This window comes from Equus caballus, chromosome 13 (assembly GCF_041296265.1).
Source record: "Equus caballus isolate H_3958 breed thoroughbred chromosome 13, TB-T2T, whole genome shotgun sequence".
Classification (NCBI taxonomy): Eukaryota; Metazoa; Chordata; class Mammalia; order Perissodactyla; family Equidae; genus Equus; species Equus caballus.
In genome coordinates, this window is record NC_091696.1 from 8,643,434 (window position 1) to 8,670,582 (window position 27,149).

At 38.4% G+C, this 27,149-nt stretch overlaps 1 protein-coding gene and 1 long non-coding RNA gene across 2 annotated transcripts in view; one reads left to right on the top strand and one right to left on the bottom strand.

The window, feature by feature from the left end:
• Positions 1 to 27,149, top strand: part of LOC138917092 (uncharacterized) — a 37,318-nt gene that overhangs the window by 4,125 nt on the left and 6,044 nt on the right. The window contains exons 2-3 of the long non-coding RNA XR_011424580.1: positions 22,483 to 22,604; positions 24,933 to 24,979. This is a non-coding gene — a long non-coding RNA (uncharacterized lncRNA). The remainder of the gene's footprint in view (positions 1 to 22,482; positions 22,605 to 24,932; positions 24,980 to 27,149) is intronic.
• OR2AE1C (olfactory receptor family 2 subfamily AE member 1C) lies at positions 6,346 to 7,206 on the bottom strand. Its single transcript, NM_001391767.1, has one exon. It carries the CDS (start codon positions 7,204 to 7,206, stop codon positions 6,346 to 6,348), a length of 861 nt encoding a protein of 286 aa, NP_001378696.1.

Below are 27,149 nucleotides of genomic sequence, written 5' to 3' on the forward strand. Positions count from 1 at the left end.
GCTTAGCAAGAACAAATTACAAAATGTGTGACTGAGAAATATGCAATTTGCTGATTCTCATAAATTACTGTGTTAGATTGTTTGTGGTTTGGAATCAAAGGCCGGAAGGTAATATCTTATCAAACATGAAGGCAAGGGGCTTAAGAATGCTGGGCCCTTGCAGGAATGGAACGCCGTCTGCATAACTTGCCAGATTGTTTGTTCCTAGGATACTCCCTCAGAGAACGGCCTTGTGTAGGGCCGGGGTACATTGAAAGGGGGGAAATTAGAACTGCTGAGCTTTGACTTGCACATTCCTGCTGGCATGAGTTCCTGCTATGCTTGTACTTTTTGGCCTGCAAATAAATATGTGGTGATCACAGGGATGTCACCTCAGTCCTTGAGGCTGATGGTCCCCGTCCCATTAAATAATATAGAGTGTGTTGTGTCTATTATATAGACGGTGTTCTGTGTATTAATTCCATCTGCCCCTTCAGCTGGCTGCCTAGCTTGTCTGGACAGCAAAAACTCTCCATAAAATGGGCATAGAAAGAAAGCACCTCAACGTTGCAAAGACCAAATATGACAAATCCATAGCCCATATCATATACAATGGTAAAAATCAGAAAACTATTCCAATAAGAACAGGAACAAGACAAGGATGGCCACTCTCACCACTCTTATTCAACATAGTTTTGGAAGTCCTAGCCACAGCAATTAGGCAAGAAAAAGAAATAAAAGGGATCCAATTAGAAATGAATATGTAGAACTATCACTATTTGCAGATGACACGATTCTATATATAGGGAATCCTAAATAATCCAGCAAAAAATTATCAGAAATAATACATAAATATAGTGAAGTTGCAGGGTAAAAACTGAACACACAAAAATCAGTTACATTTATATACACTAACAACAAACTAGCAGAAAGAGAAATCAAGAATAAAATCACATTTACAATTGCAAAAAGACTAAGATACCTAGAAATAAATTTATACAAGCAGGTAAAAGATCTGTACAGTAAAATAATAAGAAATTATTAAAAGAAATCAAAGAAGACGTAAATAAATGGAAAGACATTCCATACTCATGGATTGGAAGAATTAATATAGTTGCAATGTCTGAATTACCTAGCAATCTACAGATTGCTTGCAATCCCAATTAGAATCCCAATAATATTTTTCACAAAAATAGAAGAAAGAATCTTTAAATTTATATGGAACAATGAAACAGTCCTTTAGCCAAAGCAATCCTAAGACAAAAGAAGAAGCCTGGAGGAATCATGCTCCCTGAATTCAAACTGTACTACAAAGCTATATTCATCAAAATATCACAGTACTTGCAGAAAAACAGACACACTCATCAAAGGAACAGAATCGAGTGACTAGAAATAAAACCGCATGTCTGTGGACAGCCAATGTACAACAAAGGAGACAAGAATATACAACAGAGAAAGGAAATCTCTTTAATAAATGGTGTGTGGAAAACTGGATAGCAACATCAAAAGAATGAAAGTAGATAATGACCTCACACCATACACAAAAATTAACCCAAAATAGATTAAAGAGGGGAAGGTGCCATCAGCATCATGGCAAAGTGAGCTCTTCCCTTTGAATCTCACCCTCCCATGATACAACAAAAAGGACACTCATAAGCCTACAGAGGACATTCACACAACACATTAGATATCTGAGAGATCCACACAGCTATATATCTGAAGGAGGAGGTGCTCAACACACCCAGGGAGGCAGTGGAGGAGATAACGGGAACTCCTCTCCTTCCCTGAATGACAGCAATCCAGGGCACAGGACCTCGCACTGCTCTGAGAGGAGAGAGGGGAAAGGGCAGCCTTCCATTGGAATGCTTTTGCTCTTGGAGTTTCCTAGCAACCCATGGGAATACTCTACACTGAGGAGTCTAAACAATTGTAGGGGCATCTTCAGCAAGCTGAGCTGCCCAGGAGGCCTACAATGAGTGCAGAGTAAGAGCACTCCTGGGACTGCTCACATGAAAGAAAGGACTCCTACCCTCCCTTGGTACACCAGCTCAACCAGTTGGCCAGAGCAAGGGACCCCCACCAGAGTGCCTGTAGGCCTACATGTGTAAAGCAGCAGTGGTCAGTGGATAAATACAGATGGTCCTTGTAAGCACAGCTTCCAAAACACATACACAGGTGCCAGGGATCATGGCAGGCTCAGATTACACAGCTCCTGCCCCCCCCCCCCACCAGTGTTGTCAGGTGGAATCTGTGACCAGATGATACCACTATGTGATGGCACAAATCCCCCACATCAAATAATATGAAGAGATATATTAACACTCCAGGCCAGAAGGAAAATGACAAGTACCCAGAAATCAATTCTGAAGTCACATAAATTTACAATCTAAATGACAGAGAATTCAAAATAGCTATCATAAATAAAGCCAACTAGTTAAAAGAAAAATTGGAAAGACAGTTCAATTAAATCAGAAATAAAATTAATGAACAGAGGGAATTCTTCACAATAAAGATTGAAACTATAAAAAATCTAATGAGAAATGTTGGAGATGAAAAACACCATGAATGAGATTAAGAAAAAGCGGAGTCCTTAAATAACAGAGCTGATATTTTGGAGGACACAATTTGCAATTTAGAGGACAGGAAATAGAAATGCTTCACGTGGAGAAGGAGAGAGAAATAAGACTAAAAATAAATGAAGAAATTATCTGAGAAATATAGGATTCAATTAGGAAATGCAACATAAGGTTTATGAGTATATCAGAGAAAGGAGAAGAGAGCTTGTTGAAAGAAATAATAGCTGAGAACTTCCCAAACCTGGGTAAGAAGCTGTAATTATAAGTATGTGAAGCTAACAGAACTCCTAATTACATCAATGTAAAAAGATCTCCTCCAAACCGTATATTATTAAAATTGGCAAAAGTCAATGTCAAAGAAAAGATATTAATGGCAGTAAGGCAGAAGAAAATAACCTAGAAAGGAACCCCTATCAGTCTTTCAGCTGATTTCTTAGCAGAAACCTTACAGGCTTATAGAGTGGAATTCTATATTCAGAATTATGACACATTAAAACTTTCAGTCAAGAATATTCTAATCAGTGAAAATACCCTTCAGATATGATAAGAAATAAATACTTTCCCAAATAAACAAAAGCTGAGAGAGTTCATTGCCACAAGCTGCCCCCTACAAGAAATGATCAAGAAGGCCTTTATACCTGACAAAAAAGAAAAGATTTACAAAGACTTGAGCAAGGAGATAGACAGACAAAATCAGAAAATTACAGCTGTATATCAGAATAGATTAGGAAATACTTTATAATATTAAAAGGAAAGAAAACATCAAAAATAACTATATTCACTTCATTTTAACCATAAACTCTCAATAAAACGGGTATAGAGGTAAAGTACCTCAACATAATAAAGGCCATATATGATAAAACCACAGCCAACATCATACTCAAAGGTGAAAAACTGAAAGCCATCACTCTGAGAACAGGAACAAGACAAGAGTGCCCACTTTTATACAACATAGTACTGGAGGTACACATAGATGAATGGAACAGAATTGAAAGCCCCAAAATAAAACCACATATCTACAGACTGCCAATCTTTGACTAAGGGGCCAAGAACATATAATGGCGAAAGGAAATTCTCTTCAATAAATAACGTTTGGAAAATTGGACATCCACATGCAAATGAATGAAAGTAGACCATTATCTTACACCACACACAAAAGTTAACTCAAAATGGATTAAAGACTTGGTCTTAGAAGGATAGCTCCAAATAGCATGTCGACTAGGGCAAGGGAAACAAAAGAAAAATAAACAAGTGGGACTTCATCAGATGAAAGTTTCTGTAAGCAAAGGAAACCAGGAAGAAAATGAAAAGACAACCCACCAACTTGGAGAATATATTAGCAGATAATATATCTGACAAGGAGTTAATCTCCAAAATATGTAAAGAACACAGACAACTCAAGAACAAAATAATGAACCAACTCTATCAAAAAAATGAAAAGAGATATGAACAGACATTTTACCTAAGAGGATATACAGATGGCCAACAGGCACATGAAATGATGATCAACATCAGTAATTTTTAGGGAAACGCAAATTAAAATTTCAATGAGATATCACCTCACACCTGTCAGAATGGCTATTATTAAGAAGAGAAGAAATAACAAGTGTTACAGAGGATTTGGAGAAAAAAGGAGCTCTCATACACTGCTGGAAGGAAAGGAACTTGTGCAGCCACTATGGAAAAAAATATGAAGATTTCTCAAAAAAGTAAAAATTGAAATACCAAATAATGCAGGTATTTCACTTCTGAGACTTATCCAAAGGACATGAAAATAAGAATTTGAAAAGATATATGCACCCCTATGTTCATTGCAGCAATAGCCAAGACTTGGAAGAAACCCAAATGCCCATCAATGGATGATTGGATAAAGAAGGTGTGCTATTCATATACAAAGAAATACTAATCAGCCATAAAAAAGAGAAAATAGTACCATTTGCAACAACATTGATTGACCTTGAGGATATAATGCTAAGCAAAATCATCATACACAAAAAGACAGATACTGTTTGACTTCACTCTTATGTGGTAGATAAACAAACAAACAAATAGATAAAAAGAACGGGTCGGTGGTTATCAAAGGGGAAGGGAAAGAGGTTGGACAAAAGGGTTAAAGGGGCAAATGCGTCTGGTGATAGATGGCAACTAGACTTTTGTTGGTAAAGGCAATGCAGTTTATACAGAAGCTGAAATATAATGATGTACACCTGAAATTTACATACCGTTAAAACCAATATGACCTCAATAAAAAAAGATACAATTGATAGAGTGAAATGGCAAACTATGGAATGAGATAAAATATTTTTTAAACCGTATATCAAATAAGGAGTAATATTCATAATATATAAATATTGATTAAAATAATATGGTGCAATATCTCTTCTCAGAGGAGCCAATGGAACTGAATTCTTTACTTTAGGCAGATGCTAGCACTAAATGAATAACCATCCATAAACTTGGTTTACATTGTTTCATTCTCAAGTAATCTGATAGGATTCCTCACAAAGCCATAGTTGTATGTAGAGAGAGAGGCCCAGAGGAACAACTACCTGTCTGTAATTGGAACTGTGTGCTAGCTGTGAATTGTGAGCTGTGTATGCAACACCCTTGTGCCTTCAGGAACAAACCAGACTTGGTCTCTAAAACAAATTACTACTACTTGATATTGGAGTGTTACAGAATAAATCCAAGGTTAGGGCTAGGTAGGTAACATCACACCAAACTCATGATTGGTGGCTCACCTCATTATAGAACGGTAAAAAGCTGTTTCTCAAAGAGAAAAAACAATGCTTTTCAAAGAGAGGGTAACTTTGCTCTTAAACCTTGTGTTATTTTTCTGAAGATGATCCGAGGGCTTCACTATATTTTGACTGTTAGGGGATACAAGATATAGAAATTCATGCCTTGCTTTCACATCATTCAAACCACTAGAACCCAAGAAATTTCCCTGAGATGTCAAGTCTCTACATTTTCAAGGTATTAATATCTCTCTCTCTGAGAAATATTCATTTTTATAATCTCTTCTTCTCCCTGGATTAAGCATCATTAATATAATGGGGATAGTAAAACAAGTAGATCCCTCTCATTTATTGATCCTTGCAACAACTAGTTACTGAGCACTTATTTCATGTCAGGCTCTTTTCTTGGTTTGGGTGAGACCACAGTACAAAAAGCAAAGTTCTTGCCTTCAGGGACCTTACATTCCAGTAAAACAGACAGTGAATATAATATAACATAGTATGATATAACATAACATAACACAACATAATATTGTGCAAAATCACGTGAAGTAGTGTTACAAAGTAGAAGAAGGGGACACAGAAAGAAGAGTGCTGCTTTAGACAAGGTAGTCAGGATCACATTTAGACAGGGCTACATTTATGAAGTGACCAAAAGGAAATGAGAGAATGCCTAGAAATTTCAAGACTTGATCTTGGACTTCTCAGTCTCCAGAACTGTGAGAAATAAATGCGTGTTGTTTAAGCCACCCAGTCTATGGTATTTTTGTAGTCACAGCCTTAAGGGACTAAGATAACACTCTATGGTGCTTAGATGCCTGAGACCAAGTTAGAATATTGGAATTGTGTGTTGACCACTGCATTTATCTAGCAGTCATCATGGATCTTGACCCTTGAAAACTCTTAGGGATTTACCCAGATAAATTTAAGGAGCTAATCCCATTCCATTCTTATACTCAAGGCAACTGCAATTACTGTCTTTGAGTGATAATGTCTCTCCCCAACACTCTCCTCAGAGACTTAGCTACATCCTTATTCTGAAGAGTATAAATCTAAAGATTCAGTGTGGGAGTAATGATACTATAGAACACAGAACCAATTTTGTCTTGCAATGGGGTGCGCTGAGACCTAGGCCTCATATATGAGAAGATGCAAGCATCAAATAAGAGGGAAACCACAGTGAGGTGAGAGCTACTGGTTCCAAAGGCATTTCTCTTACCCCCATCTGAATGCATCTGAATGACACTGTGGAGGATGAAGACATAAGATGTAGAAATCAAGAAGATGGGGAGGAGAAGTAGGACACTGCTGATGAGCACTACAGTCTCATAAACAGTAACATCTCCACATAGCAACTTCACAATAGTTGGAAACTCACAGTAGAAGTGGTAGATTTTTTGAGGCTCACAGAAAGGCAAGTGCATCAAGAACACTGTGTGAATTAGCGATTCTATGGATGCTCCCAACCATGACATGACAGCCATCATCAGTCCCACCTTTCTGTTCATGAGAACAGTGTAACGCAGTGGATGACAGATGGCAACATAGTGGTCATAGGACGTGAGAGATAGGAGAAGACACTCAGCACCACCCAAAGACAAATAGAAGAAGTGCTGGATGGCACAGCCCACAAAGGAGATCGACTTCTTGCCAAATAGATAGTTGGTAGCCATCTTGGGGATGGTTGTGAAGACAAACATCAGATCCATGAGGAAGAGCTGGCTGAGCAGGAAGTACATGGGTGTATGAAGCCGGGGATCAGCACAGATGAGGAGAATGGTGAGAGTGTTGCCACTCACCGAAATCAGGAAGAGCACCATGATCAAGATGAAAAGTAAAAGGTGGAGGAAGGAGTCATCAAAGAGCCCTTCAATGATGAAGTCTGCTAGAGAGGTCTGATTCCTCTGCCGCATCTCCCCTTTCTCAGTCACTGGGGAAACAGGAAGTGGAAATGAAGACCAATAGAAATACTGGGGTTCGGCATACCTGAAAATAAGACTTTTTGATCTACAAAGAATTTATTTTACTATTTCTAATTCTTCAATAGCTCAAATTATTGATATAACCTTTTAAAAACAGAGAACATCAAATCTCTCTTCACAAATGATCACTCTGAAATTACAGAATATCTAGGTTCAAGTGCCAAACTTCAAAAAAGGAGTCTCTCCTCATTAAGGAAGAAATATATATACACGCTTATGTATGCATTATTTATAGAGTAAATTTATACATATATATTACATATATCAAGTATACATGTATGTAGTTTGTGCTTATATGAGTCCGAGTTTAACTAGAAAAGCTGAAGCACTAAGAGTTGTATACGTACATACACACATACATGTAATGGATTGTACAGAAATTTGGAGTTACATAATAGTGAAAACTGATTAAGCAGTCTATCTAAGGTTGTCACTTTTGCGTCTGATATGGGACCCTGACATCTATAGAGCAAGCAGTCAAAATGGATATAAAGTGTTTTAAGTCAGGAACAGCCTGGAACCTACGGCATAAGCTGGAACTCCATAAGTTAGACTGAAACCCGTGTCAGTTCTTTTTGCTTCTGGAATTGGTGGTATGGTTATCTTCCAGAAGCTGAGGTCCTTCTTCATGAGGCTAAACACACACACACCCGACCTGGAGGTCAGAGAAGCTAAAGGAGGATCCAAGAGAAGGTAGAGAAATTGCAGGCCCAGCTGCTTCTTCACATCAATGGGGTGAATCAGCAGATCAACAACATCTATAAACTACAAAATGGCTGCTTCTCTTCTGTCTCTAAAGCTCCCTGAGAATCTCCCCTGTGGCCCACCTTAACCAGAAACACATAAACATGGGAACTCTGGGAAAAATATTTAATCTTAGCCAAGTTCGTACAATACGAAACCACCCAAATCCATCCCCTGTCAATTTGGTAAACCTACACATCTTCTTAAGCCACATTTCTTCACCAAATAAACACAACAAAGTCATCCTTCTCCATAATATGATATACCTATTCTGCATACAACCAGAAATATTCCAAATATTCATATAAAACTAAAGAAGAAATATTCATTACTATATTAACAGAATGAGTCATCCTATCCAAGTGCTAATGCATTCTCTGGAAGTCAATTTGCACTCTTCCTCAGCCAGACCAGTTCATGAAAATGGGCTTACAAACAAAGTGGTCATGGCAGCAAGGATGGAAGCTTTACATGGGTTCAGCAACATGGATTTTCCCTCACCAAGGCTGGTCTCACTGTAGCCATTGCTGGGTGCCCAATCTGCCAACAACTGAGACCAACACTGAGTCCCTGATATGGCATCATTCTTCATTTTAACAGCCAGCTGCTTAGTGGTTTATTGATTACTTTGGAAAGCTTTCATCATGTATGGGATTGTGCTTTGTTCTTACTGGCATAGACACTTACTCTGGATATAGATTTACTTCCCTTGCCTGCAATGCTGCTGCTGAAACTAACACCTATGGACATATATAATGCTTTACTCACCATAATGATATTCCAAGAAACATTGCTTCTGATGAAAGAATTGATTTCACAGAAAGTGAAGTGCAAGAATGGGCCCATGCTCATGCAATCCACCAGTCTTACCTTATTATCCATCACTCTGAAACAACTGGCTTAATGTAACAGTGGAATGGGCTTTTGAATACTCAGTTACAGCAACAGCTAGTTGGCAACACACTGCATGGGTGGGACAAAGTCCTCCAGGATATAGTAAGCACCCTTAGTCTGCATTTAATTTATGGTGTTATTTCTTCCATCGCAAGGCTTCATGGCACCAGGAATCAAGAGGTGGAAATGAGAATGATACCCTCACTATAACAATTACAATTACAATTATGATCCACTAGGAAAATTTTTGCTACCTGTGTCAACACATTTAGATTCTGCTGGTTTAGAGGTCTTATTCCAAAGGGAGGAATTCTTCCAGTAGTTAACACAACAATGATTTTATCTACTGAGAGTTGAGACTGCCACTCTGCCACTTTGGGCTCCTCATATCACTGAATCAACAAGCAAAGGAGGTTACTATTTACTGGCTGGTTTTACTGGCCATTACTAGCAAGGGGAAGTTGAGTGGCTACTACACCATAGGGATAAGGAGCATGTCTGGAATGCAGGAGATGTTTTAGGGTGCCTCTCTGTATTCAAATATTCTCTGATGAAGGTCAGTGGAAAAAGACAATAACCCGAAACAGACAGGACTGCTAATGGCCAAGATCCTTAAGGAATGGAGGTTTGGGTCATCTCAACAAACAACAAACAATGACCAACTGCATATAAAGGAAACATGGAATGGGTAGTGAAAGAAGGTAGTTGTGAACACAAGCCATGACCACATGAGCAGCTGTAGAAGCAAAGACTGTGATAGCTGTAGGCATTTAATTCTTATTTTGACATATATATTTTCATAAACATATATACATAGTATATCTATCTAATCTATCTATCTATATATATATATATATACACACACAAAATACCCATATATAAAATATGTATTTATATACAAATCTATATATATAAATAAATAAATATTTTTCTTCTCCTTGGTCATTCCATTTCAAACACAAAATATACTGATATGGTTAGCTTCATATCACAGCATTGAAGTTGTAGAGTGTAAAAGGGGGAGGATGAATCAGGGGTAAAAGTAGAATAAATTTCAGCTATAGGCAAAAAAGGGATGTTGTATCCTCTTATGGGAAAAGAGTTGGTGTGCTTTACATCCTTTTCTTGGGAAAAGGTTAAAAGTCTTTTGGTTGTACATGGACAGTTGTACCGTGTTATGTGAAGGGATAACTTGGTATTGTCTCTATTTGGAGATTAAATATAGTTTAAAGAGATGTTTATGGGAGCCAAGTTGGTACACAACAATACACCTTAGCTATGTAACTGAAAACAACAAGAGCTATGTCTTGGTAGATCTGCGAGCCTGCAAATTATTAATCAGGCTGATAAATCAGGATTATAACATTTAATCAGCCAAATTTCCCAGTTGGCCCTTTATGTAATTCTCAGATGAATACTGGTCAGAATGAGAGCTTGATCTCCATGGTGAAGCACAACTCAAAAAGTAATAATCTAAATTGATCCCCAAAATATCCACTCTTTGTGTTTTCCTCCTAAACATCTCCCTAGGTCTTCATACATTCCACATCATCTACTTACTGTTTAAAGTGAAGACCTCAGAACTAATGTATTCTTCAAAGTATAATTCAACAAGTAAGAAAGAGGTAACATGTATTAACTCTCTCCATATTAATGCAGCATAGAATCATCTTTTTGGCTATCTCCTCACATTGTTATTTCAAACTAAACTTCTTATAGACTAAGAGCCCAACATTCCCATGCTCCCCAAATCACTCCAATCTCAACAATACATCCACACATTTCCATTTTATTTAAGTATTTATACATTTCCCTATCTCTTTTCTCAGTAATTTCCACCTTTGTCTGTAAATCTCCATAGTATTAGTTTTTTCCATCATCTGATTCACGTCTCTTATCCTCCCTTAGGTACATTTCCTAATGATTTTCCAGTCTGATTTGTGGTGCACAAGCGACTTCTTTCCTCTACCTTCTCAGGCAGCTTTCCTCATAAACTTACCAAATATCACTCCCTGAATTACAGATGGAAAAATAAACTGACAATGCCAGAGGATGTCCTAGTTTCTAATAAAGGTTTCCTAGATACCTAAGCCCCAAAATCATCTTACCTGGAATTTCCTATGCAGAGACTTGTGGGCTGAACAAGCATAGAAGTTAAATGGAGAGGGCAAGATAAGTCCACACTGACTCACCTATTGGCTACTGATCATCCAAAGAAGTCTCTTCTGAGGTACTCATCAGAATTCCTTCTCTAACCTTGAAAATCTGCATTTACTGGTGGCATTGCACAGAGGATATTTTGCTACAGAGCCACCATGGTTTACACTAATTCTCTTGTCATAGACCATCATCAGGAGCAACAGTACATGTTATTCTGTAATGCACTTTCAATGTGTGCTCATATTCTTAACTCTATCAGTACATCAGATCAGATTAAGTAACTGAACTTCTTTAACATCTACTAACTAATTGGGCCTTTGAACCATGCACCTGTTTCCTTTGCCTCTAAACATGCATCCAAAGTACCATTCCATCCCAAAGTTGCAATGAGAGCTCGGGCAGTAAGAATTTCTACTAACATCACCTGATTAAGAAGCTACATTTTATATCAGCTTGACAATGAATGAGTCTAGAGTCAAAAGAAAGTCTCTTTTGGATTTTCTGCTATTTTTGGATCACTCAAGGCACTCTCTTTTTAGCATAAACTTCACTTCATACTTAATAAAACAATAATTTTCCTCTAGCACTGGTGTTTTTAGAAGAAGCTTTTTCCTAACTGTGTGAATGTTTCCTCAGAAGGAATCATAGGGGTTAGAATGAGGCAGACTTAGCAAGACACGAGCCAATCAGGAGGGGAGGGAAGCACCCTTCTTGAGAAATAAAACATCTTTCTAACCCAGAGGACATGTCATGTCAGGTTAGGCATACTGAAGGCACTAAATATATGGCCTCAGGGATTCCAACCCAATGGACACATCCTGAATTTCTTCTGTAAGCCATTACTCAGGATGCCAATTAGACTTGCTGTTTGCATTGAGATAAATATTCCCAAAAGGCTTTCTTAGTGTTTGTTTTTAGGGATCAGGGGAATGAGATATTTCAAGGAGCATGGCTTTGAAGATAACATGGGACTATCTTCTCCAAGAGCCAATTAACTGTGAAGAGCAACGATTTTGAGAGTCCCTGTCTTGTTTTTCATCTTGGAATCCAGATCTCTCTAGCTCCTTTCTATCCATCCTTTTTGAGAAGACAGTCTGAGAAAGATCTGGTCTCTATTACCCACAGAACCATTTGAGGTTTTCCCTACGTGCCATATGATAAAAGATAAGTCGAGGAATGAAGACAGGAAATTACCATGAGCATTTCCCACCTTAGCTTTTGGTCATCTTCCAATTTCATAGACTACAGAATTATACCATGTGAAAAGATTTCAGATACAACAGTAAAAGAAAATGACGTATCCATACATCTCCTTCTTATTTACTACCGTCTCATTCCCATACTCTACTCTTCCTCTCCATTATAAGAATATTTTGAGCTATTCCTTGTTTCTCTATCTCAACTCAGATGCTAAAATGTCTTTCTTCACTAAGTCTATTTGCTGTTCTTTGAATAGATTCAATGTATCATCACTTCCTTCTAAACCTTGTGTGAAATGATTTTACCTGGTGCTCTCCTTCTCAGCAGAATATAAATCTCTCTAGTTATGGAAGCCGTCACACTTATATAATTCATTAAGTTATTTGACAAATATTTGATGAGCATTTGCTGTGTCCCAAGTGCTGTACTGCATAGCATGTATGTACAGTGATTAACAAGAAAGTATGGAGAAAAGTGTCAAGATAATAGCATAAGCAGACTCTTAATTCAGCTTCTCTCATTTTCACAAGAAAGTTAGAACTACTTTTGGAACAATTAACCCTGAGAAAGAACTGAAAACTGGATAAAATGAACTACTGCAATGAGACAGTACTGACTGAGGTCAACGTGGCAGAAATTCATTTCTGGAGGAAAAAAAGCCACCTTCACAAGTTGTGGCACCTCACGGTCAGCCAGGAGCAATCCCAAGGTATGAAGCCTTCACTGGAGGAGTGGGGAATCTGAGTGGGGGAGAGATACCCCTGTAAGCAGCATTTGGATTCAGCATAACTGAGATGAGTGTCATAATAACTGTCTTTGATGGCTCCTAACAACAATAGGGAATAACCTCAGAAAAGCTATCAAACATAAGAGGGGAAAAGCTGGCTTTAAAAGGACCCATGCACAAATTCACCTGTTTCAGAAAGTAACCTAAAATCACCAGAAAGAAAGGTGCATAGTCTTTGGCTGAAAAGAGATTCACCTGAGAGGCTCTGGATGTATCTCAGTGAGATATGAGACCTCTCCAATGTCACTCCAGATGTGAGACATTGGCAGTAGACATTATTGTGACATAGTACAGGCATACTCACACAGACACTGGCAGCTGCCATTGGAGTTCCTCCCTTGGCCTGTTAGCCCAGGGTCTTCTCCATCCACTAGAGCACCAATTTAATCCAGCTCAACCAGGGCAGGTAGCCTGCCCTAGGGACTGGACCCACCTACTATCAAGCCCTTTGGCAACTTGTGGGCCCCAAAAGGTAGGGCACCTCTACCTTCTGCAGCCAGGTGAGCAGGTCCACCTATGTGGGGCAGAGCATGCATGAGGAGTGGGTGGAGTGTAAGGTGTTGGCAGAGCATGTGGGCCCTATACAGTGGGGCCACTGGGTCCACTTCAGTGGGTCAAATTGCACACATGAGGCAGTACAGAATTGGTGGGGTATGTGGCCCTGTCAGTGCTGAGGTTTTTCAGCTGCAGCAGATTTGTGCCTCTCAAACAGCCACATAGGAGATTGGCACCACCTTCCAAGGACATAAACAATTGGATCCTCCCATGTCTAGGGCCAACTCCACCCGGCTGCAATCCTGAGAGAGCTGACAATAGCCTTGAAGGCCAGAAGCCTACAACAATTGTGAGCCCCTGAGCCTAGAAACTAGCTGTGCTGGGGCCTACTAACTTAACAGAACAGCAGCAACAAGAATGTGCTATTAAACCTTACAGCCAACAGTGCTGGGGCTCCCCACGCCAGATTAAGTGACTGAAGTGTCCATACCAGGCATATGAAGCTGACCATTACCATGAGCCGCCAGGGGGACAGCCTAGTATCCCTGGGCATGTGCAGCAAGAGCAACCCTTCCACAACAGGAAAACACCATAGTACACACAGGGGACATTCCTGGAAAATTTGGAGCTGGTGATGAGAGGGAAGCACACAGATAGGCCTCATAAGGCACCTCTTACATAAGGCCACCTATCCAAGATCAGGAGATGTACCTGACCTACCTAATACATAGGTATAAACACAGAGAAACAAGCAAAGTGAGGAGACAAAGGAAGACCTTCTAAGCAAGGGAACAGGACAAAATCACAGGAAAAGAACTAAATGAAGCAGAACTAAAGAACCTATCTGACAAAGAGTTCAAACAAAAATTCATAAGGATGTTCACTGACCTTGGGAGAAGAATGGATAGACTCAGAACTTCAACAAATTGTAAAATATTAAAAAGAACCAATCAGAAATGAAGAATGCAATACTGGAAATGGAAAATTCACTAGAGGACTCAAAAGCAGTGTAGATAATACAGAAGGTCAGTGAGCTCTACAAAAGACTAGAGAAAATCACCCAAGCCAAACAGATAAAAGAAAAGAGAATTAAAAAGAACAAAGACAGTCAGAGACCTCTGGGACAACATCGAGCACACTAACATGTGTATTATAGGTGTCCAAGAAGGAGAAGAGAGAGACAAAGGGGCAAAGAATCTATTTGAAGAAATGCTAGCTGAAAACTTTCCTAACTTAAGGTAGGAAGCATACATTCAGGTACAGGAAGCATAGAAAAGACCAAACAAGATAAACCCAAAGAGGCCCACACCCAGACACATTATAATTAAGTGTCAGGATTTAAAGATACAGAGAGAATCCTAAAAACCACAAGAAAAAGGCAACAAGTTACATACAAAGGAAACCCCATAGGGCTATCAGCTGACTTCCCAGCAGAAACCTGACAAGCTAGAAAGGAGTGGCATGATACATTTAATGTGCTGAAAAGAAAAATCTTGCAGCCAAGAATACTCTACCCAGCAAAGTTATCATTCAGAATGGAAGGAGAGATAAAGAGTTTCCCACACAGGGAAAAACCAAAGGAGTTTACCACCAAGAAATCAGCCTTATAAGAAATGCTAAAAGAACTTTTTGAAGTGGGAAAGAGAAGACTATAAATAGGAATAACAAAATTATTTTTAAAAAAACATGCAATAAAGTCACTGGTAAAGCCAAAAATACAGCAAAGGTAACAGATCAACCACCTATGAAACTAATATGAAGGTCAAAAGATAAAAGCACTAAAATGATCTATTTCCATGATAAGAGAGTTACAGATACACAGGCACAAAAAAGGTTAGATATGACATGAAAAATCTAAAATGTGGGAGGAAGGTAGTAAATGAGTAGAGCTTTTAGGAAGAGGTCAAAATAAAGAGACCATCAACTTAATATGGATTGCAATATGTAGGTTATTATATATGAATCTCATGGTAATTACAAAACAGAAAGCTATAATAAATACACAAAAAGTAAAGAGAGCAGCCCAAACATAATACTAAATAAAGCAATTAAACCACAGGGAAGACAGCAAGACAATAAGAAAGGAACAAAAAAGAACTACTAAAACGCCCAGAAAGAAAGTAACAAAATGGCAATAAGTGCCTACTTTTCAATAGCTACTTTAAATGTCAATAGAGTAAATACTCCATTCTAAAGGCATAAGATGGCATTCAAGAGTCTCATGTCAGACCTAAAGACACTCACAAACTGAAAGTGAAGGGATGGAAAAAGATGCTCCATGCAAATAGCAATGAAAAGAAAGCTGGGGTAGCAACAATTATATTTGACATAGCAGACTTTAAAAGAAAACCTATGGGGCTGGCCCTCTGGCCAAGTGGTTAAGTTCACACACTCTGCTGCTGGCAGCCCAGTGTTTTGTTGGTTCGAATCCGAGGCACGGACATGGCAGTGTTTATCAAACCACGCTGAGGCAGCATCCCACATGCCACAACTAGAAGGACCCACAACTAAAATATACAACTATGTACCGGGGGGCTTTGGGGAGAAAAAGGAAAAAATTAAAATCAAAAAAAGAAAACCTATAACAAGAGAAAAGAAGTGCACTACATAATGGTAAAGGAAACAATCTGACAAGAGGATATGACACTAGTAAATATCTATGCACTCAACATAGGACACCTAAATCTATAAAGCAATTGTTAACAGACATAAAAGCAGAAATAGACAGTAACACAAGAATAGTAGGGGACTTAAACACTCCACTTACACCAATGAATAGATCATCCAAACAGAAGTTCAACAAGGAAACATTGGCCTTAAATGACACATTAGACCTGATGAACTTAGTAGATATATACAGAACATTCCATCCAAAAACTGTAGAATACATTCTTTTCAAATGTACACTGAAAGTTTTCCAATACAAATCACGTATTAGGCCACAAAACAAGTCTCAATAAATTTAAGAAGATTGAAATAATACCAAGTATCTTTTCTGATCACAATGGAATGAAAGTAGAAATCAACTACAGGAAGAAAATCAGAAAAGCCACAAATATTCAGAGATTAAACAAAACGATACTGAAAAATGATTGGGTAAATGAAGAAATCAAAGGAGAAATGAAAAAATACCTGGAGACAAATGAAAATAAAGATACAACATGCCAAATCTTAGGGGATACAGCAAAAGTGGTTCTAAGAGGGAAATTTATAACAATACAGGCCTACCTTAACAAACAAGAAAAATCTCATATAAACAATCTAATAATGCACCTAAAGGAACTGGAAAAAGAAAAACAAAGCCCAAAATCAGCAAAAGGAAGGAAATAATTTAAAAAATCAGAGCAGAAATAAATGAAAAAGAGACTTAAAAAAACAGCAAAGATCAATGAAATGAAGAGCTGGTTGCTTGAAAAAATAAACAAAATTGATAAACCTTTGGCCAGACTTACCAAGAAAATAAGAGAGAAGGCAAAAATAAATAGAATCAGAAATGAAAGGGGAGAAATTACAACAGGCACCACAGAAATACAAAAGCTTATAAGAGAATACTGCAAGAAGCTATATGCCCACATATTGGATAGTCTGGAAGAAATGGATAAATTCTTAGAATCATACAACCTTCCAAATCTGAATCAAGAAGAAATAGAGAATTCAAATAGACCAATTACCAGCAAGGAAATCAAAACAGTAATCAAAAGCCTTCCCAAAAGTAGAATTCCAGGACCAGACAGCTTCCCTGGTGAATTCTATCCAACATACAAAGAAGACTTAATACCTATCCTTCTCAAACTCTTCCAAAAATTGAAGATGAGCCAAAGCTTTGTAACTCATTCTACAAAGCCAACATTACCCTGATACCAAAACCAGACAAGGACAACACAAAAAAGAAAATTCATAGGCCAATATCACTTGTGATCATCAATGCAAAATCCTCAACAAAATACTAGGAAATAGAATACAACAATACATTAAAAAGATCATACACCTGATCAAGTGGGATTTATTCCAGGGATGCAGGGGTGGTTCAACATCTGTAAATCAATCAATGTGATCCACCAGATTCACAGAATGAAGAATAAAAATCACATGATAATCTCTATAGATGTGGCTGAAGCATTTGACAAGATACGGTGTTCATTTATGATTTAAAAAAATCTGAATAAAATGGGTATAGAAGGAAAGGACCTCAACATAACAAAGGCCATATATGACAAACCCACAGCTAATATCATCTTCAATAGAGAAAAGCTGAAAGTTGCCCCTCTAAGAAAAGGATCCAGACGAGGATGCCCTCTTTCACCACTCTTATTTAACATAGTTTTAGAAATCCTAGCCAGAGAAATCAGGCAAGAAAAAGAAAGAAAAGTGACCCAAATTGGAAAGGAAGAAGTAAAATTGTCACTATTTGCAGATGACATGATTCTATTCATAGAAGATTGAAAGGATTAACATAGCCAAAATGTCCGTACTTCCTAAAGCAGTCTACAGATTCAATGCAATCCATGTCAAAGTTTCAACAACATTTTTCACGGAAATAGACCAAAGAATCCTAAAATTTGTATAGAACAACAAAAGACCCCAAATAGCCAAAGGAATCCTGAGAAAAAAAGCACAAAGCTGAAGGTATCACACTTTCTTGTTTCAAAATATACTACAAAGCTATACTAACCAAAGCAACATGGTACTGGCACAAAAACAGACAAACAGAATAATGGAACAGAATTGAGATGTCAGAAATAAACTCACACATCTACCGATAACTGATTTTCAACAAGGGAGCCAAGAACCTACAACGGAGATAGGAAAGTCTCTTCAATAAATGATGTTGGGAAAACTGAACAGCCACATGCAAAATAGTAGAAGCAGACCTTTATCTTACACCATACACAAATATTTACTCAAGATTGATTAAAGACTTGAATGTCAAATTTGAAACGATTAAACTTCTAGAAGAAAACATAGGCTGTGCACTCTTTGAAATTGGTCTTAGCTGCATATTTTCAAGTACCATGTCTGACCAAGCAAGGCAAACAATAAGAAAAACTAAACTAAACATCTCAAAATAAACTACATCAACTGTAAAAGCTTCTGCACAGCAAATGAAATCATCAACAAAATAAAAAGACAACTGAACAATTGGGAGAGTATATTAGCAAACCATATATCTGATAACAGGTTAATCTCTAAATGCGTAAAGAACTCATACATCTTAACAACAAAATCCTTACAACCCAATTTAAAAATAGGCAAAAGATCTGAAGAAACATTTCTCCGAAGAAGATATACAGATGATCAACAGGCACCTGAAAAGTTGTTCAACACCACTAACTATCAGGGAAATGAAATCAAAAGTACAATGAGATATCACCTCACTCCCATTAGAATGGCTATAATTAACAAGACAGGAAATAACAAGTGTTGGAGAGCATGTGGAGAAAAGTGAACACTCATACGTTGCTGGTGGGAGTGCAAACTGGTGCAACCAGTATAGAAAACAGTATGCAGATTCCTCATAGAATTAAGAATAGGACTATCATAAAATCCAGCAGTTCCACTGCTGGGTACCTAGCCAAAAAACATGAAAACACAAATGTGGAAAGATACACGCACCCCTACATTCATGGCAGCATTATTTTCAATAACTAAGACTTGGAAGCAACCTAGGTGTGCACCAAGGGATGAATGGATAAAGAACATGTGGTATATCTACACAATGGAATACTACTCAGCCATTAAAAAACGATGAAATTCAGCCATTTGTGACAACATGGAAGGACCTTTAAGGTATTAGGCTAAGTGAAATAAGTCAGAGGGAGAAAGTCAAATATTTATGATCTCATTCATAAATAGAAGATAAAAACAACAACAAGAAATCACATAGACACAGAAATTGGGTTAGTGGTTACCAGAAGGGAACGGGGATGGAGAAGTGTGAAAGGGGTAATTACACACATATGTATGGTGATGGATTGTAATTAGTCTTTGGGTGACAAACATGATATAATCTACACAAGAATCAAAATGTAATGAGGTCCACCTGAAATTTATATAATATAAATCAATGTTACTACAATAAAAAGGAAAAGAAAACAGGAAAGCATGATCCCTTCCATCATATGTGACTGACAAGTAAATCTGATAAATAAACAAATACAGTATAACATACAGGGTTAAGAATTTATATTAATCAGATGGCATCATCATCATGGTGGTGTAAGAGGATCTTTTTTTCTCTTCCCTTCAATGTACAGTGATTAAAACATCCATAACCCAGCAAAGGCTACATTGCATGACGCCATAAAGATCCACCCATTTGTATATATAAAGTGATTGAGTTGGAAGATACAGAGGAGTCTAAATGGGGAAAAACAGAGGCAGAGCCCTGGATCCTGGATACTCAGACAGCAGCTGAGCCAGCTACCCCCAGCCCCAGAGACCTCAGTGAGCTGCAGCAGAGGTGTGTGTGTGTGACTCCAGTTAGCCAGCCACAGCAGCACTTGAAGCCAGTGGAAGTGGAGCAGCTATGGAGGTGCAGCCTTGTGATCACAAGCCCCTGTGATCCAGTGATCCTCTGCTCAGAGGCTGGTAGCAGTGGCAAAGGTGCACACAGGACTTCTACATCCCTACCACAGTGTGCATGGGACCACAATTTAACAGGCAACAGCTTAGATAGCATCCTTTGTACCAGACTCCCTCCAAACTTTTTCCCACCACCAAAAACTATGGTGGAATTTCCCACCAGATGATCCGACATGGTTAAGGCCTTGGCCATCCCTATGCCTCAGTGACAAAGCCAGCCACCACAACACCACCAGAAACAGCAAAGCAATAGTGGTCCTCAGAAGCACAGGTGGAAACAAGAGTACAACTGGCACACGACAAATAGTAATGGCAAGCAATACATATATTGGAGTATATGAGGAAGCCATTTAGTGTAAACCTAATTCAGCCTGACTTTGTTTTTTCCAAAACGGCCTGACATGGCCATTAAGCATGCATTGTATGTCTGCTTTAAACATTTCCTATGGCAAGAAAAATGGCCTTAAGATAAAGGTGCAACTTCCTCCCCATATTGGCATTTCCTTAAGCATAAGCATCTTTCCTCAGGCTAGGAACTGATTGCTGTGCTCACTTGTGACCATCCAGCTCGAGACAACAGATCTGCCACCTTGCTGTGTCCACTGAGATAGCAGACCTACCTGCTGTGTCCATCAATCACTGTGCTGACAGAGCAGTCTCATGACTATTGTAAAAGTGACATTTCAACCATAAGTGAAACATCCTTTTTGAGGGTATATAACCTCTCTGTGCACCCCACTTCTTTGGTGCCTTTCCTTCCTTAGGGAAGGAATGCCCCCGGCCATGGTCCTCACATTTTGGCCCAGAATAAGCTCACCCAAATTTTCATTTATATATTGGTTATGGATTATTTTCGTTGACACATGTCAAATACAGGTGGTATAGGGTGGAACTTGCAGATACTCATATGTACCCAGAGGCAGCTCAGGTTAAAAACAAACAAACATCTATCTTTGTAGTGCCATCTACTGAAAAACAAAGTAAAAGCTTCTAATCTCTAGGCAGTTGAAATTTTGAGTAAAAACAGCACTGTACTTAAATAAAAAATGTGTTTGCTGCAGAAAACAATTCTCCAGAAAGCAAACGTAAGTCATGGAAAAGTACGATCTAACTGATAAAGAACTGAAAATACCTGTCATGAAGAAATTCAACAAGCTACAAGAAACCTCAGAAAGGCAGGTAAACGATCTTAGGAATAAAATCAGTGACCAGAGGCAATACTTTACCAAAGAGATTGAAACTTTAAATAAGAATCATACAGAAATTCTAGAGCTGAAGAACTCAATAAATGAGATGAAGAATGACTTAGAAAGCATTGGAACTAGAGTTGATTATATGGAAGAGAGAATTAGCTAGCTCAAAGAAGAAACCTAGAAATGGTGCAGGAAGAAAGAGAGAGAACTAAGACTTTTTAAAAACTAGAAATTCTATGAGAATTATTTGATTCCATTAGAAAAGGAAACATAAAGATAATGGGTATCTCAGAAAGAGAAGAAAATTAAAAGGGAACATATAGCTTATTTAAAGAAATAATTCCTGAGAACTTCCCAAACCTGAGCAAGGAACTGGATATCCAAATCCATGAAGCTAAGAGAACGCCCAATAATCTCAACACAAAAAGACCTCCTCCAAGACACGTAACAATAAAACCACGAAAAATGAATGACAAAGAAAGATTATTAAATGACGCCAGGGAGAAAAAGAAAACAGCCTAGAAAGGAATACTCATTAGGCTGTCAGCAGATTTCTCAGCAGAGACCCTGCAGGCCAGTAAAGAGTGGAAAGAGCTACTCAAAATGTTGAAAGATAAAAACTTTCAGAAAAGAATAGTCTGTGCAGCAAAGTTAACTTTCACATAAGAAAGAGAAATAAATGCTTTCCCGGACAAATAAAAGCTAAGAGTTCACCACCACTAGATCTACCTAACAAGAAATGTTGAAAGGAACCCTCCTACCTGAAAAGAAAGGGCAAATGTATACAAAACTTTGAGCAAGGTGATAAATAGACACACAAAATTGCAAATTCCCATCACCATAGAATAATATACAATTAATAAACATAAATGTTGAAGAGAAAGAAAGCACTAAAAAGAGCTATAATTACACCACTTTGGTAGTAAAATCCTAAATCACATGGTATGCACCTTTTCCTAAGGATGTTTATAGCTTCCATACAGGTTTCTTTCATCACACTTCCAGTATGTTCTAGCCTTTGTTTTTTCCACTGAAGAGATAAACAGGAACTCCCATCTTTTACTCAAAATAAATGTAGGATTTTATCTCTACAATGCATTGCACACTGAGCAAAGGACTTGGAGAGTTGCCTGATGTGGTTGTCTTGACTAGGCAAAGTGATCCCTAACTACACCTGTGTGAGAGAGAGCAAGTCTGTGGCAGTTATTTCAAGAACCACATGGGCAATTTCAGCTCAGACGGGGACGCTGCCGGGACTCTACAAATACCCACAGGTAAGGTGTGATGAGGTGGGGATGAATGGAATCTTGCCTCCTTGGGTGCCACTCTTAGGTGCCTAGAAAAAGTGAAAGGGTATAACTGGGTTTCATCTCATGAGACAAAAATAGAATACAAAGTTTGTGTTTGTATGTGTTGTATATCATTTATTTGAGGTAGGGGTGGGTATGTTGGGTACTTATTTTAACAACAATACTTATGTTATGGAGAAAATCATCCTATAGATCAATGGTTTAAAATATTATTTGTTCGCATTCTTGCACATGTGAGCTGGGTGTCAGCTTGCTTGCTCTGCTTCAAGCAGTGGGTTTGACTGAGCTTACCTCCATGCTATGTCTTGAGATCAGGTTTTCTCCAGCTGTATTGGTTCTGAGGCTCAGACTAGAGTGGAAGCAGCCAATCAGCAGAAACTCTTTTCATGTCAATGGTGAAAGCTTACCAAGGCAAGAACAGTTCATCAAACGTTTCAATCCCTTCCTTGCTCATTTCTACTAATATCCTGTTGGCAAAAGCAAATCATATGATGACCCCTAACATTAAGGGGTAGGGCAGTACTTCCCGCCTCTAATAGGAGGAGTTGAAAAGTTACATGGCAAAGAGCATATATAGAAGGAGATAACAATTAAGGCCGTTAATTCAATCTACAACAATCTGTCCTTTAGAATCACAATTATGCATGCTCTCCTACACGCAAACTATGTTCACTCCACCCTTAGGATCCCCAGAAGTCTCATGGAATCACAGCACGAAGCTTAAAGACCAAGATCTCAGCATCCACACCAGTTTTGTATATAGTTTCTCTTGATATGACGATCTATGAATTAACAAAAGCTATTTGTGTCCCACCCACCCAGCATGGAAAGTTGGAACAGAAACAAGAAAACTGCAATAAACACTTCCATTCATATAGAGGAAAAGTGGGAAGCACAGAGCAGTCCCTGATTCATGCAATTCTGAAACCTCACTGAGCAAATGTTGCCAGGACTTAGAAATAGAGACTTTTTCTGGACTAGGCCTCAGTTTGGATCCTTAGAAGTAGATCTTTATTTCTTTGTCCACTATAGCACACAATGTTTTTCTTTGCCACTTGTGAAGAAGGCATTCCAGAGTGTGTCCTTAGGTTTTTCAGTAGTTCCTCACTTGTAGAAAACTGGGGATCTACAAGTCATGTTACGTTCCAAATAGTCTCAGTGTCTTTTATTACAGGCAGGCAGTGCTTTCTCCAAAAAAATTCTCTCAAAAAGTTTGTGAGGGGTCATGCCAGTGGTGCAGCAGTTAAGTTCGGACGTTCCACTTCCATGGCCAGGGGTTCCCCGGTTTGGATCCCAGATGCAGACACAGCACTGCTTGGCAAGCCATGCTGTGGTAGGCATCCCACATATAAACTAGAGGAAAATGGGCACGGATGTTAGGTCAGGGCCAGTCTTCCCCAGCAAAAAGAGGAAGATTGGTGACAGATGTTAGCTCAGGGCTAATCTTCCTCAAAAAACAAAAAGTTTTTGAGTTTTCTGCGTATTAGATTCTAGTCAACTGCATATGTCAAAAGCCACACAGTTCTTTTTAAAACACACCCCACCTTCTATACTTAGTCACTGGTACTTAGGTACTGGTACTTAGATTGCTGTGGGATCATATCCTTAAACTTTCTGGAAGTCAATTTCTTCAACTGAAATGATCTGCTAACCACTTTATTTCTTCAGGGGTCTTAAAAGAATATAATGCCAAACAAACCACTTATTTGATCTTTACTCTGAGGCTATATTTTACTGGCATTGACCTGAATTTGGTCTTGTTTATGAGGCTATATAATAATAGTTACACCTTTGATTCTGTGAGAAGTGGTTTAATTTTCCACCAGTGAAATTTCTGGGCTCCTTTTATTCCCTATAAACTCTACTTTTGCAAATAAGCCCGTTGTTTTCTTAACTCATCTCTTTCTTATCATATGCATTTGAGATCAAATTCTGCCTGGAAACCTATTTTTCCCAAGTCCATCAGTTTATTAGGTATATTTCCTATCTTCCTAATTACCACAGATGACAGCGTCATCATATTTTTCCCTCTCCATATTATGGGGCACCGTTTTCAGTCTCCTGTAATAGTCTTATAGCCATTTGACCAAACCCCTCTAACAGTTTTCTCACCACCCATGACTATTTTCCCAAAGTACTACCATAAACTATCTTTTTGTTACAACAGCAGCCCACTTCCAGATACCAATTTCTATATCCATTAGTAATTAGCATGATAATACTATCAAAACATCTATATAAAACTTTGTAACTTGAAGCAACAATTATTTTCTCTCCTTTATGTATCTGCAGGTTGGTTGACAGGTCAGCTGATCTAGGCTGGGTTCAGCTGAGAGCAGGTACAATGGGGTTTTACTCCTTGCTGGTGGTTGTTCTCAGGTCTGCTGTACATGTGTAGCTTTCAAAGCTCATGCTGAAGGGGCAATAAATGCCTGGGAGAAACTTTCCTCACAGTAATGGTAGAAGTGCAGAATGTCAATCCCAACTCAGTAACCACATTTCAAGACTTTGCTTGTGTTATGTCCACTAACATCATTTGTAAACTCAAGTCACATGGTGAGTACAAACAAGGTCAAGGGACAGGGAAGTACATTCCACTTCTAGCAACAGTAACTGCCAGTTTACATAACAGCGGGCAATAGGACAGTGAGAGGTGAAGAATTTGGGTCAATATTTCAATCTTTTGCAGAGGGTGAGAGAAAGGAGCAAATAGGGGAGGCCATAACTGGATAACATTTTGGGGATTTCTGAGTTCAGATAGTTCTCTGTTTTGCAGAGAACTTTCACAGGGAGGATGATGTATAAAAATGGAATGAAGAGAGCTTATGTATGATTCCTTTCTACAGGTAACACGTTGAATAGCAACCAGGCGATCTGGCTTGATGCCCGTTAATTTAATTTGGATTAAATTTAATTAAATTTAATTTAATTTAAGTTGGATGGGCTGATGATTGTGCTTCTTTGCTTCCTCATGTTGCTTCCTCTGGTATCAAATGGGATCATGATTTTATTTTCCCATTTAGCTTATCTATGGCAATTTGATCCCATCCTGTGTGACAGAAGCCAGTTTCCATCTCTCTATCAGATGGCCTTCAGAAACACAGCACTAGCCCTTGGCATGGTCTTGTTGATGCTGCATTTTGATTGGATCTGGGTTGGGCTGGTTCTTTCAGAAGACAAGAAAGGTAGACAGTCTCTCTGGGACTTCTGAGGACAGATGGACAGTAGCAGCAGCTGGGTGGCCTTTGTGGAAATGATTCCTGACACTCAGAGGGTGTATTTCTCATTGACCTGGCAATACCATTTAAGGATTAGATTCACCAGCAAATGTGGTTGTCATTTTTGTTGACTATTACTCACTCCTAGAACTGAGCTTTTCAAAGTGGAACCTTTTGGTGACAGGGAAATTCTGGATCACTACATCACAATGGGATTTTATTTTCAATGAAAGTTATTCCATGCTTGACACATTCTTAGGACTGTCATTTTTTCACAACCGCATAGTGAGATCCTTGGTTTCAAATAGTTTCTCCAGACAGTTGCCCCTTCTAAATACCCAGAAGACTTTTACCTTACTAAATTATGGTACCTGCATTTTGACTGATTGATTTCTGAACCTGACAGTGAGAAACTGGGGAACCGTCCACCAAATGCCTCTTTGGAGTCTCTCCATTTGAACAAGCTTGATATGACCATGGCTGGAGGGAGTTACTATGTACATAATGCTGCGTATATTGTGGCCCAAACCCTTCACAAACTTCAGCAGTCAGAAATGCAGTCAATGGGGGATGGAGAGAGGCTGAATGTTTACTCTGGGCAGTTAATGTTTCAAATCAAGTTGCTCCTCCTCTGATGATCTAGAAAATTTAGATCCAGTCCAAATACACAGTCAAATGTAATTTTTCAGAACTTCAATAGGAAATTGGGTTTTAGGTTCTTTCCTCAGAGATATAGTAGACTTTTTACCAGCTTCAGTGCCTCAAAAGGGGATCTAGTCTTAGATGCTTTCAATTTCAACTTGTTTTGGTAGAAATGATCACTAAAAAAAATGTACCAATGGTGCTGACAGAATTGTAGAGGTTATTTACCAAAGTGAACTCTTGGAGTCACAAAGAGCCTCAGAGTCCCGCCAACCTCATCTTTTTTTTTCATTATCGTTAGTATAGACTTCTTTCATGATGGTCTTAAACGATAGTAGAGAGAACACTAGTTCTTGAAGTGCCTTTGTCAGGTCTGGCACTGTAGTAGCTAACTTAAATATTTTATGTTATGCATATATATGCATGATACATGTCATATATATGTATATGTGTTTGATTTATCTTACGTAATAATTTAGGCAACATTTTTATCTCCATTTTTCAAAACAGTAAAGTGAGGTTTTGAAAGGCTACCAGTGACAAATGAGAGAGTCTGAATTTGACTCTGTGGTCAATATTTTCTGAAATTTGTGCATAGATACTTTTGGTTCTCATGTTCTCAAGCATCACCTCAAGGAAGTGACTGATG

Excerpts from the sequence above, each read along its gene's own strand:
- OR2AE1C (NM_001391767.1), bottom strand. The coding sequence starts at position 7,206 with ATGCGGCAGAGGAATCAGACCTCTCTAGCAGACTTCATCATTGAAGGG.